The sequence below is a fragment of the Trypanosoma equiperdum genome (genome assembly GCF_001457755.1).
Source record: "Trypanosoma equiperdum strain OVI genome assembly, contig: ctg_232, whole genome shotgun sequence".
Taxonomy (NCBI): domain Eukaryota; phylum Euglenozoa; class Kinetoplastea; order Trypanosomatida; family Trypanosomatidae; genus Trypanosoma; species Trypanosoma equiperdum.
The window spans coordinates 1938-17586 of record NW_027124124.1 but is presented as its reverse complement, the minus strand read 5'-3'; the positions used below and the strand labels follow the sequence as shown (position 1 = coordinate 17586).

Genomic DNA, 15649 nt, shown 5'->3' with positions numbered 1-15649 from the left:
GAAGAGAGGTTTGCCGCTTGGCTCCGCAATGGTACAGCAAACGAGAAAGGCGAAGCAGTATACATCCCACTGCTTCTGCGTGTGGTAATTTTGCCCCTCGATATTGCTTCGCACTTCCTAGGGAACGCGGCGCTCCCTCTTAATGAGGTTGCTTCTGGCCAGAGGATTGTGAACGACTGCCCTCCCCCACTTACTTTGCTTGGATTACTGTGTGAAGGAAGACTTCGTCACGTTCTAAGAGCAGATGCGCGAATGGTGGTTGACGAGGGTGGTTGGGAGCTGCGAAAGTGCGTTGGGAACCGGAGGAAGGCGGGTAGGGAACCTCTCTCTTAAGCTCGGCAGCACGTAACTACACAGCCTTTTTCTGTACTGCATGTGGATGCGCTTGCTGTTCATCCGTGGCTGCCTAGCTCGGCTGTGAAAAACCGGCAAATGAGGCACGTTTTTTTTTCTTTACTATGTACTCTTTCACGCTATTCACCGACAACGAAATGCGAATTTCCTAGCATCTCCAGCTTCGTTTCCAGGGGCTCACCAAGCTATTATCCATGCACACTGTCACGCATTTCATTTCCAAACCTGCAGTTTTCAAAGTACCGAATATGACCCAGTAAGTCTTGTGCTTTCCGTCGCTCTTCTGCTTGTTTACCGAAATTCTTTTCTCCTTTAAGAAAAAAAGGGTTCCAGTGAAATGTTCAAGGCGCCCGACCGCATACCTACAGCATAGCCGCCGCGCGTTCCAGTTGAGGCAAAAGGCATGCATAATGGCAAGAAGGGATTGTTGGAAGGGGTACCTCCTGCCTCAATCGTTTGCATTATCTGACTGCGCTTCGGTTTTGAATCGCGATTATCCGCCTGGTACTGACCATTTTTTGCAGCATGACCGCCCCTGGGTACACACCACGGTTTGTCAGGAAACCTGTCGCGCGATTCGAGCGCCCAACGGTGAGGAGGGGTGTAAGTCTAGCATCCGTGAAATCAAATGTATTTTTGCCCTTAAAAGTAACAAGGTAGCGAAAACTATAAAACATGAGAAATGAAGCAATGTGTATCCGGTCGTATCGCTTCCGGAGATGTTCGAGCCCCACATAACTCGGAATATCGGAATAAAGTGAACAATGCGAAGGATCATGCAGAGCAACGCCAGCAACAAAAAAAAAAAACAGCGCCCAAAACAAACTCCCCTGCACGGGGCTAAAACAGGAGCTTCCAAAGGTGGATACAAGTTCATAACGTTGCCCCTCATACAGGATACTAGGTTTTCGCGACACAAGGTAAGAAAAAAATATATATTTCCTTCTCCTCTCGGATATCGGAATACGGGTTACTAAGCAAATGGGTCAAACTCCGCGGCAAATGTACACGAGTTATCTTCCCGCGTCTCTTGGTAAGTTGCCGGTTGCGAAGCATTTGCGTCACAGAATAAATTTTCGAGCGCATTCTCCAACTGTCCCGTGTTTCTGCTTCCAGTTCCATCGTCTCCACACCCCTCGGAAGTAATTGCATTTGAGAACGACCCCCAAGACAGAGGACCGCTTTGTAGGTGTTGATGTGTGACGGGAGCTTGCGTCACGTGGCCTTCCGGTGCGCCGTGGGCCTCTGCGCACACCCCGCAGCCGATTTCTCTTTTCGCACGGTATGGTGGGTGCGCATTGTCACTAAGATACGTTTCTTGGCTCGGTCCCGTGGCGAGTGGCGCTTTGGGGAGTGCTTCCGCGTTGCCGCGGCCTAACCCAGTGGTGCCGTCGTCAGTGGCTTCATGCAGTTTCGTTGTGTTGTCGGAGGGAAAGACATCAGAATCTGGAGGGAAAGCCAGCCAATTCCCCCCTCTGAGACGCATTTGAAACTCCTCATCACCATCAGTGTCGACCAGGCCGGAAGGTTTGTTCGCGTCAGTTTCCGGCCCTTGAAGGTGAACGTCTCGATACGGAGGGGCTGCGCTGGCGGTGTTCATTTTTATTTCACTCCCTTTGATGCGAGTAGCATCTTCCCCCTCGGAGAGAGTTCTTAACACTGCAATCTGCCCTTCCACGATTTCACTGTAAGCATCACAAACACAGAGCAAGGGTCCCCACGCTTCTGTCAAGGGCACTGCTTGGGTGAATACTTGTTGATTCGTTTTCAAGACATCAAACGAAGTGCTGCCCTCCCCTCCATCCTCAGGTTCGTTCACGTGGGCTTTCCGCAGCCTTCCGAGTTCCTCCACAAGACTTTCTTTCTGGTGTTCCAGAGATGAGACGAGTGCCTGTACTTCGGCTAGCCTGGTTTGAAGGCTGCTTACCTCGCTTTGCGCCCCCCTGGCTCGCGTCATCAGTTCTGACGCGATCGAAAGCACGGCGATTTGGTTCCACATAAGTATACCGGCAAATGTTTCCTGCTCTTTGTAAGCGATATCCACTCTCTCATATTTCTCTACCATGTCCATATGGTACCATGTCCATTCACTGCCGGACAGCGGACAGCCTTCCTCAAAGGGTGCAAAAAGCTTGTTTTCCAGCGTACCTGAATGTTTTATTTTAGCAGTTTCGGACTGCCCTGTAGATGGTACCCCCTTGTTTTCGATACTGTTTTTCGAGTCACTACGCGCATTCTTCTCGTTTCCTACTGGCACAACTTCAAGTTCCGCTGCCCTTCCCTTTGGTACAAAGATGGTTTCACTGGAGCAAAGTGACTCAACTTCAGCAGACTTCGGTGTACCTTCTGCATGATAGGATCTCTTTGCTTGAATCCGACTCTCGCTATAGCCTTCCGTAACCAGAGCGATTTCCTTGTTTAAGCGTTGTATCTCTCGTCGTTGTTCATCAAGCTTAAAATTCATCTCCGTGAATAGCTCGGCACGAGCTTGCTCAATTTCGTCAAAGCTCCGTTGGCGGTCCACTTCGTGAGCACTCATCTCTTCAACGTGTCTCCGATACAATTCAACCCTCTCGAGCAACATCTGCTCCTGCCTAGTTGGGTTCAATAGGTGTATTTCAGGCAACGAATCAAACTGGAGCAGACTTCTACTCTGTCTTGGACTAGTTAGAAGTGGGTATTGCTCGTTCGCCGCATTTACCGAGGGACCTCTTTTGAGGTGCTTTGGGATCCGCTTACCCCCGTCTCCCTTGTACCGTATCGGCGTTACGACTTTTGCAAACGTACGTGATGTGACGGCGTCTCCGCCTTGCACAGGGGAACCTCCACAACCAGGGATTGCTAAACTAACGGGGGCGGGGCACTGTGCAAAACATTCTTCCACTTTCCACTTCTCCACAGCGACCACGTCAATCTCAAGACGAGAAAGCTCTTCCCGGAGGTCGCGGAGCTCTTTATTGAGGCTTTCCTTCTCGCGCTCGTTGTGGCGTAGCAGGCGGCGCAAGTTATCTCGTTCACTTTCCAAGTTTCCAATACGCTCGTGAAGGCGTTCGAGATTGACAGACCCTTCTACCTTCGCTTTAATTGCCGTCGAACAGCATCCCTCGTCTGCTCTCACTCTTTCCTCCTCGTCGTGGTGTTCGACGATGGCAGTGTAAAATGAATTTACTTCCGTAAGTTCTCGTACTTTCTGCTCCAATTCTGCAATCTCATCGTTTCGAGAACGCAGCGCTGTAGGGTTTAGAGAGGCCTCCCCCATGCCAATGCGTTCCTTATCCGCATTTGCTTCAGCTCTTTTCAATCCTGTTGGGGTTATCTGAGCATTGTTTTCTGCACGGAGGGCGCTGGATGCACGGGACACCGTAATGCTGGAATCACACTCTCTTGTTTTACCTCCGACACACGACTCTTCCATCTGAAGGAGTAATATTCTTTTAGTCTCCTCGTCAGCTACCAACATCTCCGAGAGCATCTTGCTTTGTTCCGTTAGCGCAGCCACTGCACCGTTTTTTTCCTCCAACTTTTGCTTTAAGGTCTCCACCTCTTCTTCGAGCTTATCAATCTGCATTAACTTCACTTCGCCTTCCTTTAAATGCTGCTGAAGCTGCTTCACATAGGCGACAAGCTCTTCTCGGCTTGCCGCACTGATCGTTGGGGTGCTAACAGACATTTCTGGTATCTTACTGTACGTATCTATCGCTCGCAAGCTAGGACAACTGAACAATTCTGCTTCCACTACTAAGTGACACGCCAACTTCACAGCAACAACCTCTTCGCCATATCAAAAAAAAAAAAGGAACAGAAGCGGGACTTGAAGGGTTTCTTTTGATGCACAAAAGAGTTCGAAGCGATATTTTTAGAAACTAGAACGTGTAGTACAAGACAAACACCGACTGTTCTTCTCCCGCTGCACTGCCCACTGTATGGTCAAGCCTCAGCCTATTCATCCCCTCGAAGAAGGGCGAGAGTCTCGAGCAAATGGTCCAACTGCAACCTAAACCCTTGTATTTGTTGGTTTTTCTCCTCGACAATCATTTCTGCCTTCCGTTTCGTCAGCACAATTTCGAAGTCTGCAACCCGCCTGATTTCTTCAATTCTGTGCAGGGCTTCCTTTTCTTTTTGAGCTTGGCGCTTCTCCAAGTAAGACAGTCGTTCCGACACACTCTGGAGAAACGCCTGAATACGCGACCTGTTGAGTGGGAGTCTTGAAATGTCTTTGCATATCCATGAGTTTCCTTCACACACTTGCTTTAACTCTGTGATTGACATCAATTCTTTTTTATGAGAGTCTTTAATGTGCTCAATGTCGTCCCTGTAGCTTTGCTGTATGCACTGCAGCTGCGCTTGATATTCTCGCCTTGCTGAACGTAGTCGCTCATCCAAGCGAGCATGGGCCTCTCCAAGGGACTGCTGGCTCTCCTCCAGCAATCGCTTCGCCACCTCCAGCTGGGAGGTCAAACTAGCGATTTGCGCTTGCATGGTTGATATTACCTGCATCGGTGGAGGGATAATAAAGGCATCATACGACGGTGATGTCAAAGCTATTCCCGCCTTTGGTTCACGCTCCAGCTGTGACAATTGGGGCTCCGGTGCACCGTTTTCCCTAAGCAATGCAATTGAAGTTTCTTTTGGTGGACCACTCGCAGCGGGCGCTTCCGACAGCACCGTGTCTTTTGTTGCCCCTTGGGTGACGCACTGTTCGTTCCCGTTCCCTCGAGGATACCTGCCACTGGTAAGGTTATTGGCTCCAACGACAGATGAAGGGGGGTTCACCTGTTCCTTGTCACGTAAGGACTGCTTGGCTTCGGTCAATTGCTTTTCCAGATCGTGAACCCGGCGTGACTGGGCTTGTAAGAGTTTAAACTTCAGCTGTTCTTCTAGCTTTTCAATTTTTTCTTGATATTGCATTCTCATGCGGTCAACTTCGACCCGGAGCCGAGTGACTGCCGCTTCGGCGCAGCGGTCCTTTTCTACAAGTGCGTCTTCGAGTTCTTTTATTCTATGGTTGAGTTGCTTAAATATCTTGGTATCTTGAACGGGTGGCTGACAACTTCTGATCAGCTGCGCTATGCTGTTGGGGTGCTTTTGGCCTAGGGTTTCCTCCAACTCGATAATTCGCCTTGTGAGGTGTTGCACGCGAGTGTCTTCCTTTGCTTTCGTACCTTTGCTGATATCCTCTGCTTTCCCGGACCCGCGCAACTTCGCCCGCAGGCAGCGGATGGTGTCCTGCTGCTCTTTGAGAAGCTGTTGCTGGGAGTCGTTAAATTCTTGGTTGTTGACGTACCATGCGATCTTTCTTGCCATTTCTTTCACCACCTCTTCGTGCTCTGTTTCTCTTCGTTTTAAGTCGACACGCAGATTGCGATTCTCCAATTCGAGTTCTTCAAGCCTTTTCATGTCGACGCTACTTCGATGGATGTTGAGGTCCCCCCTTTCCCTCCGAAGAAGCTCAAGTTCTAGCTCAAGTTCTCTAACCCGCATCCTTTGCTGATTTGTCTCCATGAGCAACTCATCAGTGCTATGATGTGTCCCCTGGCGCGTCTCCATCCTAGTGGTTAAGTCACCACTCCGAAGTGTCTGCTTACTATTGGGCTGCCCGTCTGAAACGGGCGTGTGAGCCCCCCTCCCACTAAGCGCGCTAGTCAGTTCACGCACTTTCAACAGCAGAGCCTTCTTTTCAGTATGCAACTTTTCATTGTCCTCATCCAACGCCCTAACAACACGTTCTTGCATTGCTATTTCCTTCTGGATCTCCTCCAATTCAGCTCTGGTTACCGGCTCTCCCGAGAGAAGCGCTTCCCGAATCACACTGCACTTACTCTGGGCATCCGTACAGTGTATGCTGTCTCCTTGAGCCCTCGTTGATTCCACCCGATTGGGGGCTTCAACAACTGTTTCCAATGGCTGATTTGCATCCACCACAGTGTCCATTAGAATTTCCTCCGAATGTTTTGACCATGATGATGAGACACCCCCCTTTCCTGCCGTAGCAAAGCATGTCGTGCCCTCCTTGTTTCGATGTGCGCACTGTCCTTGTTCCGCGCGGGTAGCGCCCTTTTCAACCTCTCGCCACACCGTTAAGGGGGCCATAGGGTTTGTGGAGTATCTCTCCCCGGGAGAAGTTGTGCACTGGTCCCCGTCTTGCCCTTCGTCTTGAACAAAACGCTCACTGATCTCTTTGACACTGTGATCCGCCATCTTAGAAACTATCTGAAAGGCAGAAAAGCATTGACGTACATTGTAAACAAAAGGTTTGCTTATACTTGTCAGGCATTGAACCAAAACTGAGAAGACAGTAGTGACAAAAAGCCTGCGACTAAAATTGATTGAAAAAGCTGTCAAGGAAGGGCGTCGTCGAAACAACTGTTTGTAGATAATGAGCCACGGAAGTAACTCCTCTGTGCGAAACCGAAGCAGAGTCCCCGTGTGACTGACACTTTGCGGATGAAAAGTGCGATACGTCCCCCCAAAACAGAACCCCTTTGGTTCCCGGAGGCTACAAAAGCCTGTATTGTGTAAAGAAAGACACAGCCTGGCAGTCGGCATCCAGCCTATCATTCTCTGTTTAACCCCTGTGCGGACATTTTCGTCTTGCACTTGTCGTCGACGTGACACCCGCCTCCACCAATGCCTAAGTAGTTTCAAAAGATTACATGCACCCAATACCTCATCACGATGCCGTAAATGTGATGGTTGTAGAGCAAAGTTTCCTATGCTAGTCCACCGATGTTTGCCTACGCGTCCCACTAGTTCCATAGCACCCCTTTTAATGGAAGCGGAGACTTTCGCGCACGGCTACATAACCTGCCGCCCCCCCCCGCTGTGGAGAGGCGGGTGCATGAGTATGGACATGTGTTGTAGCAACCAAAAGGCCCGTTTCCAGTTGCTGAGCGAAGGCGGTGACAACAACATAACCCCGTCCGGGTTGACATTGTAATAAACACACATAGCGCTAAACACTGTGATCCCTTCACGCTGTTCCCACCGCACTCACGTTTTATTTTCACTCTGCAAGAAATCCTTATCTACCAATACAGGTTAGCCTCAGTCTCCTTACCACTAGATCTGCTGCGGAATACTCCATTAAGCCACCCACACAAAAATTGTCTAAGATGATAACCTTTTGCAAACTGCACACCGTATCGTGTAGTAAGAGCCAAGGTTGGTTAACTTTCCATCGCCTTAGTTAAGAGCTGCCGGCGTGGTTAGTAGGGCATTGAGTTAACCCTCATATTGAGCGACCAGTGCCAATGCACCAAAAGCCAGGGCAGAACTGCATTCATCTGTCTCAGCGGGCCGCATGACTACACGTATCTGGTCTCGCATCAATTTTCACTCAGTTTAGGACATCTACCGAATAGCAGCTAGCGCTGCAACTCTCCTGAGACACCAGACGCTCCAAGCCACTACTGGGTGCCGGTGCCCCACTTGTGGGGCAAAAGCAAGAGCCAATGGAGTTCGGTCTCAGGAGAAAACTATTGCGGCCTGGTTATGTTGCCATCAGACTAGGGAACCGCCGAGTCGTGCTGTGACATCGGTTTTCCATTAGCAGCCCCTCGGCACGTTTCATTGCATCGTCAGCAGTGCCACACGTACCAAGGTGACGTAAACCTTCTATACTAGAAGCAGCAACCGGACGAGACACCATTGAGACTAAACCGGTACATCAAGCATTTGGCCATCCCCCAATCAGCAACACCCACGTGACGGCCACGGCAGCTAGCCGTACACACTGTTGAGGGCGTTTATTTTGCCAATCCTCTACGTTTAGGGAGCTTGCGACTGCTATGATAGTGAAAACTAGCATTTAGTGGCTTGTTGATGCACCCTACTATGCACCGAACAGTCACACCCTTTGCCCCAGCTCCCACCGTTACCGGTTGCAACGGAAGACACCACCACACACAATCTCGGAAAGTTCCTGTATGCACAGCAACATGTTCATAATGGACCAACATCCCAGATGCCTTCTCAGCAACAGCATCCGTACTTCACTTTCGTGACCTCTACTGTGCACCACATGCATGCGGAAGCTCATCAAAGAGCCCGAGCAATATGCTTTGCGTGGACTGCCGTGGCAATTTGCAGTACTTGCAGATAATGAATGTGCGCATGCTTTGTCCCACCAATACAAGTAACTATTTTGCATCGAAAGCGATCCTACTGACTGTAACAATGAATCATCCGCTTCATTTCCTCAGTCGCTAGACATTCGGCAGGGTCAGTCTTTTCACGGAGCTCAATAGACGCGCCAACCTTCTGTAAGAAACACAAAACAGTGGCAGGTGACACTGTGTTGGTCTTCCAACCTAAAACAATATTAAGGGGACGAACAAGTTCCACAGTGGGTGTGTCATCTATCGCTTTGGTATCACAAATCAGTCGCAATAACGGGTTTGCTGCGTTCGCAGGGACAGTTTCGACAAGCTTCAAGAGTTCCCCAGAACCAGCGAGCCGATCCATTTTTAGTACAAGAGACGCCCACACAAGGGACAATAGCATCTCCACTTTTGAGAGTCCGAGTGCAACCTTCTCTGCATCGCGCGCGAAGAAGAGCAACAGTGAGCAAAGGGCAGCCGCTGGCAGATTGTCCAGGGGTAGCTTTTGGGAAAAATGAGCTATAAATTGCGTCGCTATTGGCCGCCTCTTCCCATTTTTTAACAGTCCCTCAGCAATCAAGCAGACGTCTAGCATACTTACTTCATCTCCGCTATCTACTAGGGATGCCATAAACCTGTCGAAGGTTTGGCTGCTCCCACCGAAACGAACGCAAAAAGTTACCGTATTCATCAGTGTCCTGTCAGTGAGTGGGGCCTTTTCAATATGCTTAAGACAGAAACGCCATAAACCGATCGCATGTGGCGTAAATCTTTTCGCCGAGTCGTTGTTCATTTGAATCAGACGTTGTAAAGCATGGGATACGACAAGAGAACACGTTAAACTGTTGCATTGGGGAGGAAATAGCGCCCCGGACTCACTACGTAGCAGTGCTTCTGCACGAGGTAAAGAAAACGATACACCATCTTCGGAGAACAGGGGAGCGACAATGTTGAGGAACGCAGTAACGATATCATCATTTACTTTCCCGTCAGCATAACCCATTGAGCTGTTATCAAGATCGTTAATAATGACAGTAGCAATAGCTAGTGCTGCCTGAAGTGGATACACCCCTACCTCCCCATCACGAATTCTTTTGATCATAACAATAACAAGTTTTCGGGTCACATGGATCAGTGATTTCCACACGGCCTTTGCCGCTGAAGTCCACATTGCGTTCACTAGTACCAGGGCTGCCCTCCAATCGGCCTCTACCCACTTTTCTCGTTCCACTACGTGGACGCATAACGAATCAACTCCGTGTAGTGCGCGCTCAAGGACGCACTTTTCATCAATGCCGAAGGCGCACAGCGCACCTACAAGACGGACTAGTATGTGGAAGGGGAGAGTCTGTAGACGTTGTTGGTCACGAATAGTCCCGACAATATGGGGATGCAGCACACTGTATCGAGCATCTAATTCGTGCGCAGCAATCAAATAGAAGACAGCGCTCTCGTATCTGTTTCTGCCCAAGTCGTTCTGAAGCAACCGCGTTCCCACTGCCGACAGAGAGTTCAAAAGTACTGTGCGAGAGACACCGGCAGCTGCTCCGTCGAGGATCAGGGACAAACCCCAATCTGGGTACTGAAGCACTTCCAGTCGAAGAAAAATAGGTGTCGAAACAGCAGTATACGGTTTGAAACCTCTTGAAGGGATGCGGAGTTTCGAAAGTGATCCCACAATCGCTGCACACTGAGTCATGGTAGAGCTCTTCATTCCTTTACAAGTGCACAAGGTCTCTAGTGAATGTGTCAGTCGTTCTAAGGGCACACCCTCACTTTCAGACAGCATGAGTGCCTTTTCACATATCTGTAAAGCTACATCGCTAGAATTCGTGTCTTCTTCCGAGCATTTGCCCGAGACTTCATGTCTTTTCGTGTCTGTTTGCGGATAGCCTCCACCACGACACCCATGTTGGTAACCAAGCTCCCGACTGCGCTCGCGGATGGCGCACCAAATGAAATTATCCTTAATAGACAGTTTCATCACAGCATTGATAATGCGGGGTAGTTCCCACCGTGATGCATTACGAACAATTCCAGGTACAGTTTTAAAACACTCTCCAAGATAAAATTTCCTTGAATTAACAGTCAAATTCCCATATGCTATCGCTTCAAGAATTATCCTCACCTGCTTGACGGTTGCTTTTTCAAGAGCGCACTGGGATACCGGAGGAAACACACAAAAATTAAGGCGGTACATAAGGCGATCGAGAAAAGCCACATCAGCTGCCACCGAATAAACATTCACCAGTGGTCCAATTGCTTCTGCGCGAGTGACTGCAGCAGCGTCTCCCAATGGACGTAGCCAGAAGTCAATTCCATTGTACATCAACATGCGTAGAAGTATGTGAAACAAAATTTGTGCGTTTTTTTGTAATTTTGTCAGCCCACAATATGTAAGCGACTCCAAGACTGTGGAAATAATGAACCTATTTTGTATCTCCCCCTTTACTACCCGATGCACAAAGGTAAGCACAACACTGTCCAGGATCGCAAGAAGTTTTACCGTAAAGCTAGGGGAGAGGCAACCCAAACAATCGTTCTCCGGCCAAGAGACGTTGTTTATTACACCTTCACTTTGGATTGGTACAACTCTATCTCCCGATCCAGATACGGAAACAATCTGACACAACCCGCACAGCAACAACAGGTCATTCCGAGGGGATGCACTTTCTACGCCGCCTGTTCGAATACCGTTCGCGACAATCGCTTCACAAACCTCAATGTACACTAGCCGCACTGGAATGATACTGGAGCAGAATGTGGACAAACTCCAAAATAAATACACCAGCTTTTCCTGAGTGAGGAGTGTATAATCAACGCGCCTTACTCGTTCAAGCAACTCTTTCAAAATTGAGCTCTGCGCCTCTGCAGAAATACCGTTATCTTCTGAAGTAACGAGGCAACCCACCACATATGACAGTTCCGGAAGGAGTTCCACCTGGGCCCCACTTATAATTACTCTGAGGGCCTCTTGCGCATACGGAATAAACTTGGGGGATAAACGTGAACCCACAATCACGATGCTAGACAGTGCTTCCATTTGTTCTTCAGTTTTTAGAGTTGTCAGGAAGTGTGACTCGGCCAGGCGGTCCTGTATGCTGACGCACTCTACCAAACCACATGCATCGTTTTTCACCAACTGCCTTAGAAGCATGACAACTGTAGGACAAGGTAGCTCTGGAAGCCGGGCTAGATAAACCTTCTTGAGCCTCAACCAGTCTTCTCTTGAACCAACCCCAAGAGCCGAAGCTGACACAAGTAAGTCCGAAAAGATGTCTTTTGCGGGCAAGTGTTGAACATGACTGTGAAAAGCCTGTTGCTGCTCGTCAAAAGGCGGTTTACGGGGTTGTACTGAGGAAATTTCCGCTAAGACACCGACGCTTCTCGTCAATATTAACCTCAGCCTCTGTTGTGGCAACATGTATATGTATGTGGGCAGCGCCCTTGAATACATCAACCTATACTGCAGAATAAAGCAAACAGATAAAAGCGTGGTCTCAAAGGTGGCTCATTTGAATATAAAGCATTGTTACAGCGACAGTCCTCGACTGCTCGTTCCTTCGGAATAGGCCACCCTCCGCAAGTCCCCCACACCAGAAGATGTGCTACAACGGAAACGAGCAACACCCCTCGCGTCTTTAGCGCACGGTAGGGGACCCGGTGTATCTAGAAAGAACGAGGGGGGAAGGGGCCACAGCCGATGCCACTCCTAGTACCTGGTCACCAACTGCCCTCCATAAATTCTAGTCCTTCCTCACAGTGACGCATCCCTCCATGCTGTGCCAGCCGTAACGGCCCGCGCACCGCACTCGCAATGTTCTCCAGCTCTGGCCGCAAATCGTAAGTGCAACAGCTCATTACCGTCGTCATGGCTGTAGTAAGCACCAGTGGTCGGTGCCACGGCTACGTCACCTACCACCTCTAAGACTCCATCATCGGCGGCTTGAGAGCCTCCGGATTCCTGTGGAAACGGGGCTGACGAGAAGTTCACGACTCCGGTTCACAGCGACAGCGGCATATTCTGCGGCCTCACTGCTAAAATGAAGATCCGCCTCCTTCAAAAACAAAGCGCGGTTTTGAAGCAGTAGCTCACCAGGCAAAAAAAGGAACTACTTCGGCCCCCCGTTCAATGACGATCTCCACGGGAACCCAACCTCTTTGGCCAGTGACGGCGAGGACCCCTCGCGCTTCCACGCTCCGGTATAGTGCTTGCCCTTTCCTCACTCACCAGCGCGACCGCGCTTCTCAAACAGACTCGGCGTTTGCTGGTTTGGTGCGCCAACAGGTCCATACGCGGCACAATCCCGACGCAGGGAACACACCAGTACGTGGCGTGGCGACTGTGAGTTGGTGCCTGAAGCAGCACATTCGTGTCGAACTGGTTTCTTGGGGTGCACGCATAAAGTGCGTGTCTGCCGCTGCAGTCATTAACATAACATTCTCTTTCCATGCCCTTCTCGATGGTGTTCCCCTTGTATGGGCACCGACGGTCTATCGCTTTACCTCCTTTTTTACTTTTTCTTTTTTAGGGTGGGGAACACAACCACCATGCACCATGCTACAGGGGTAGCGAACGGCAGCTATCACTCGCATGCCCACTTTCCGGGGACGGTATGAGCGTTCCAAGGTGACTCCTTTTTGCTCAGCAACAGAGGCAGGGAGGGACCGCCACGAGCTGGATCGGCACAGCCGAACGTCGCGCCGCATGGCCGTATACGGGACTGGTTGACCTCCGCGCTGGCTGACGCCGGCCTATGAGTTCAAAGATCGAGAGCTGGAGCGTTTTCTCTCTTTGACCCACGGCTGGTCGTGGCGTTCTAATCCTACGTTGTGGCAGGAGGAGGGTGTGGAGTTCACTTTCCTCCGGGTGCGAGAAGGCGCCCTAATAGGGAAGATAGCTTGTGAATGCTTTCCCTTCTGGTGTGTTACCAGTCGGTGTCTGCTCTAAGCGGGGATGCCTGTGAGACGCGTTGGGTGCCGGCGCAGCAACGTGATTCTCTGTGGGCGTAGCCGTTGGTGGGGCGCGTAGCTTTATCTCTGGGGATGCTTAGTGTGCCACCACCAGTCTCGTGAGAGGGGTGTCGTGAATTCCCGCTGTCGGTGATGTTGGGGATTTTCGTTGTGTTTTCATCATGCCAGGGTGGGTAGGGGAGTTTTTTTTTTCGTTTTGAATGATGGTACGACCCGTGCGTCTGTGTCGGGGGTTGGGCAGGTCGTATTAATCTAGCTTTTCATTGCATTGATTTGCACGTCATTATTTTTATTATTGATGTGTAGGAAACGTTGATGTACTTACGTGCTTGCAAGCACGCAGGCGCGTAAACTCTTCTCGTCTATACCAATTTAATGTTTTCATTTGCTTGTATTAACACACATTGAATCCCGCCATATGGGGTCAAGTTTGTGGTACCCCACTGAGTTGCTAAGCGACAAATAGAGTTGAATGATGTCGAGTTTATTAGCGGACACTCAGTTTTCGGGGAGGGCAGGCTTACTCTCGTGGATCAACAAAATGTGCTCAGCGCAGTACCCTAGCGTTGTGTCGTTGCGCGACGGTGCTGCGTATTGTAGTGTCGTTGATGCTACTGCTAACCGTGTTGCAGAGAACTGCGCAGCATTTGGCGTACCTGAACTTACTGTTTATCAGAAGCGTGCGAAACGGTCGTCACAGCTTCTTGCTCGAGTTTCATGGGGGGCAACCCTAGCAACTTGCGCCAACCAGGATCCCTCTCTGGACAGCATTAAGGAACGAAATCAGTGTGAAAGGAACATGCAAACGCTGCAAATTATGCTTTACGAGTGCCTGCCACCGGAGTTTTCTTTGGAGATAGACGTGCCGCGCTTGGCATGTGGTAAACTGCAAGATCACGTGCAGCTGCTGAAGCGGATGCACATCATTGTAGGTAAACTTTTGACGTTATTTTCGAAACAGAGTCTTGAGCTAAGGATCCGATCGTCCAGCAACTTCGGATGTGTGGAAGGTGTGAGAATAACGCGGGCAATGATGCTCCATCGTAAAGCATCACAAAAATATATAAACGACCATTCTCCTAGTCGGCTTAAGAGGGAAGATGCCGGCATTTTTGGCGATACTCGTGGTCATTTAAGCCTGAGTACAAATCAGAAAAGTGCTCCCAGGTGCGGTAATGACAATGTTATGCCCGTAACTCCTGGAAGATATACAGTATTATCTAAAGGACAAAAAGGACCCCCTAATTCCAGGGGGACACATTCTGCTGAAGGGACTGAGCTGCGCAGCAGCCTTTTTTCGACAGCAGGTTCTGATGGTTGTGGTTCCCTTGAATCCCGCTGCAGCTCAACTACGGGGATGTCAAAACCTTTTTTTACAGTACCCCAAAGGTACTGTCATCTGCTTGGCGATTTACGGCAAGAGGTTGAGTCATACGAGGCCCTAGTGCAGGCCTCGCAGGGCCGGCATCAGCGGGGCCTCTTGGCAGGTGAATGTGGTAGTAACGATGATGCCCAGATGGTGGAACGAAGTGGTATTAGCACGTTTCATGGGGATGCGCCAGTTGTATGCTTGGAGAGCTTGGGCACACTATCTGGGAAGAGGGATAAGCTTTGGCAAACTCTTAGTGTGATACATGGCACCGCAGCTCACAGGGCAACTGAATTGGGTATAGGGGGCAACGGTAAAGCGTCAGCGCCGCCCTTGCTAGGAGATATCTTGTCAGCACTAACATTGCAGTAGGGTACTGGAAAGATTCTAGTGGCTATGTGGTGGATTGTTCCCGCACATTTTGATACATATATTTTTTTCTTAGTGCTGTCTTAAATATTTATTTCATTTACTCCCCCTCTTTGTTCGCTCTACTACAATTGTGCTTGCTGGTACTATACCCGATACTAGTGAAAGTATTTCTTGCACGTGTCCTCTCTTCACCACGGTAGGATGTCTTTCAAAAAAGTCTTATCGTGTAGAATATTCACGGAGATACGACGGGTTTACATGTGGCGTTTGTTCTACCTAGGATATCGATTCTAATGGTGACTTGAAGATCATTGTTGTGGGAATTTTTGACTGCTGTTAACTTCCCCTCCAATTGTCGCTGGTGAACTGTGAAATTGGATTTCCATATCTGTACGTCTGTAGGAAACACATCAGCAAACCTCTATTACTGGCTTACGCACTTTTTCTGCTATCGATGTTGATGTTTCTGGGAGCTATCGGG

The 15649-nt window shown here is 49.6% G+C and overlaps 4 protein-coding genes across 4 annotated transcripts; 1 reads left to right on the top strand and 3 right to left on the bottom strand.

Annotated features, from left to right (window-relative positions):
* Positions 1–1327: 1327 nt before the first annotated feature.
* On the bottom strand, positions 1328–4024 carry TEOVI_000075500 (uncharacterized protein; the record flags this gene model as incomplete). Its single annotated transcript, XM_067224109.1, has 1 exon — positions 1328–4024. One exon carries the CDS (start codon positions 4022–4024, stop codon positions 1328–1330), a length of 2697 nt encoding a protein of 898 aa, XP_067080210.1.
* Positions 4025–4293: 269 nt separating this feature from the next.
* On the bottom strand, positions 4294–7110 carry TEOVI_000075400 (uncharacterized protein; the record flags this gene model as incomplete). The annotated part of the gene is made up of 1 exon (XM_067224108.1): positions 4294–7110. One exon carries the CDS (start codon positions 7108–7110, stop codon positions 4294–4296), a length of 2817 nt encoding a protein of 938 aa, XP_067080209.1.
* Positions 7111–8514: 1404 nt separating this feature from the next.
* On the bottom strand, positions 8515–11910 carry TEOVI_000075300 (uncharacterized protein; the record flags this gene model as incomplete). The annotated part of the gene is made up of 1 exon (XM_067224107.1): positions 8515–11910. One exon carries the CDS (start codon positions 11908–11910, stop codon positions 8515–8517), a length of 3396 nt encoding a protein of 1131 aa, XP_067080208.1.
* A 1989-nt stretch (positions 11911–13899) lies between these two features.
* On the top strand, positions 13900–15168 carry TEOVI_000075200 (uncharacterized protein; the record flags this gene model as incomplete). Its single annotated transcript, XM_067224106.1, has 1 exon — positions 13900–15168. One exon carries the CDS (start codon positions 13900–13902, stop codon positions 15166–15168), a length of 1269 nt encoding a protein of 422 aa, XP_067080207.1.
* Positions 15169–15649: the final 481 nt, after the last annotated feature.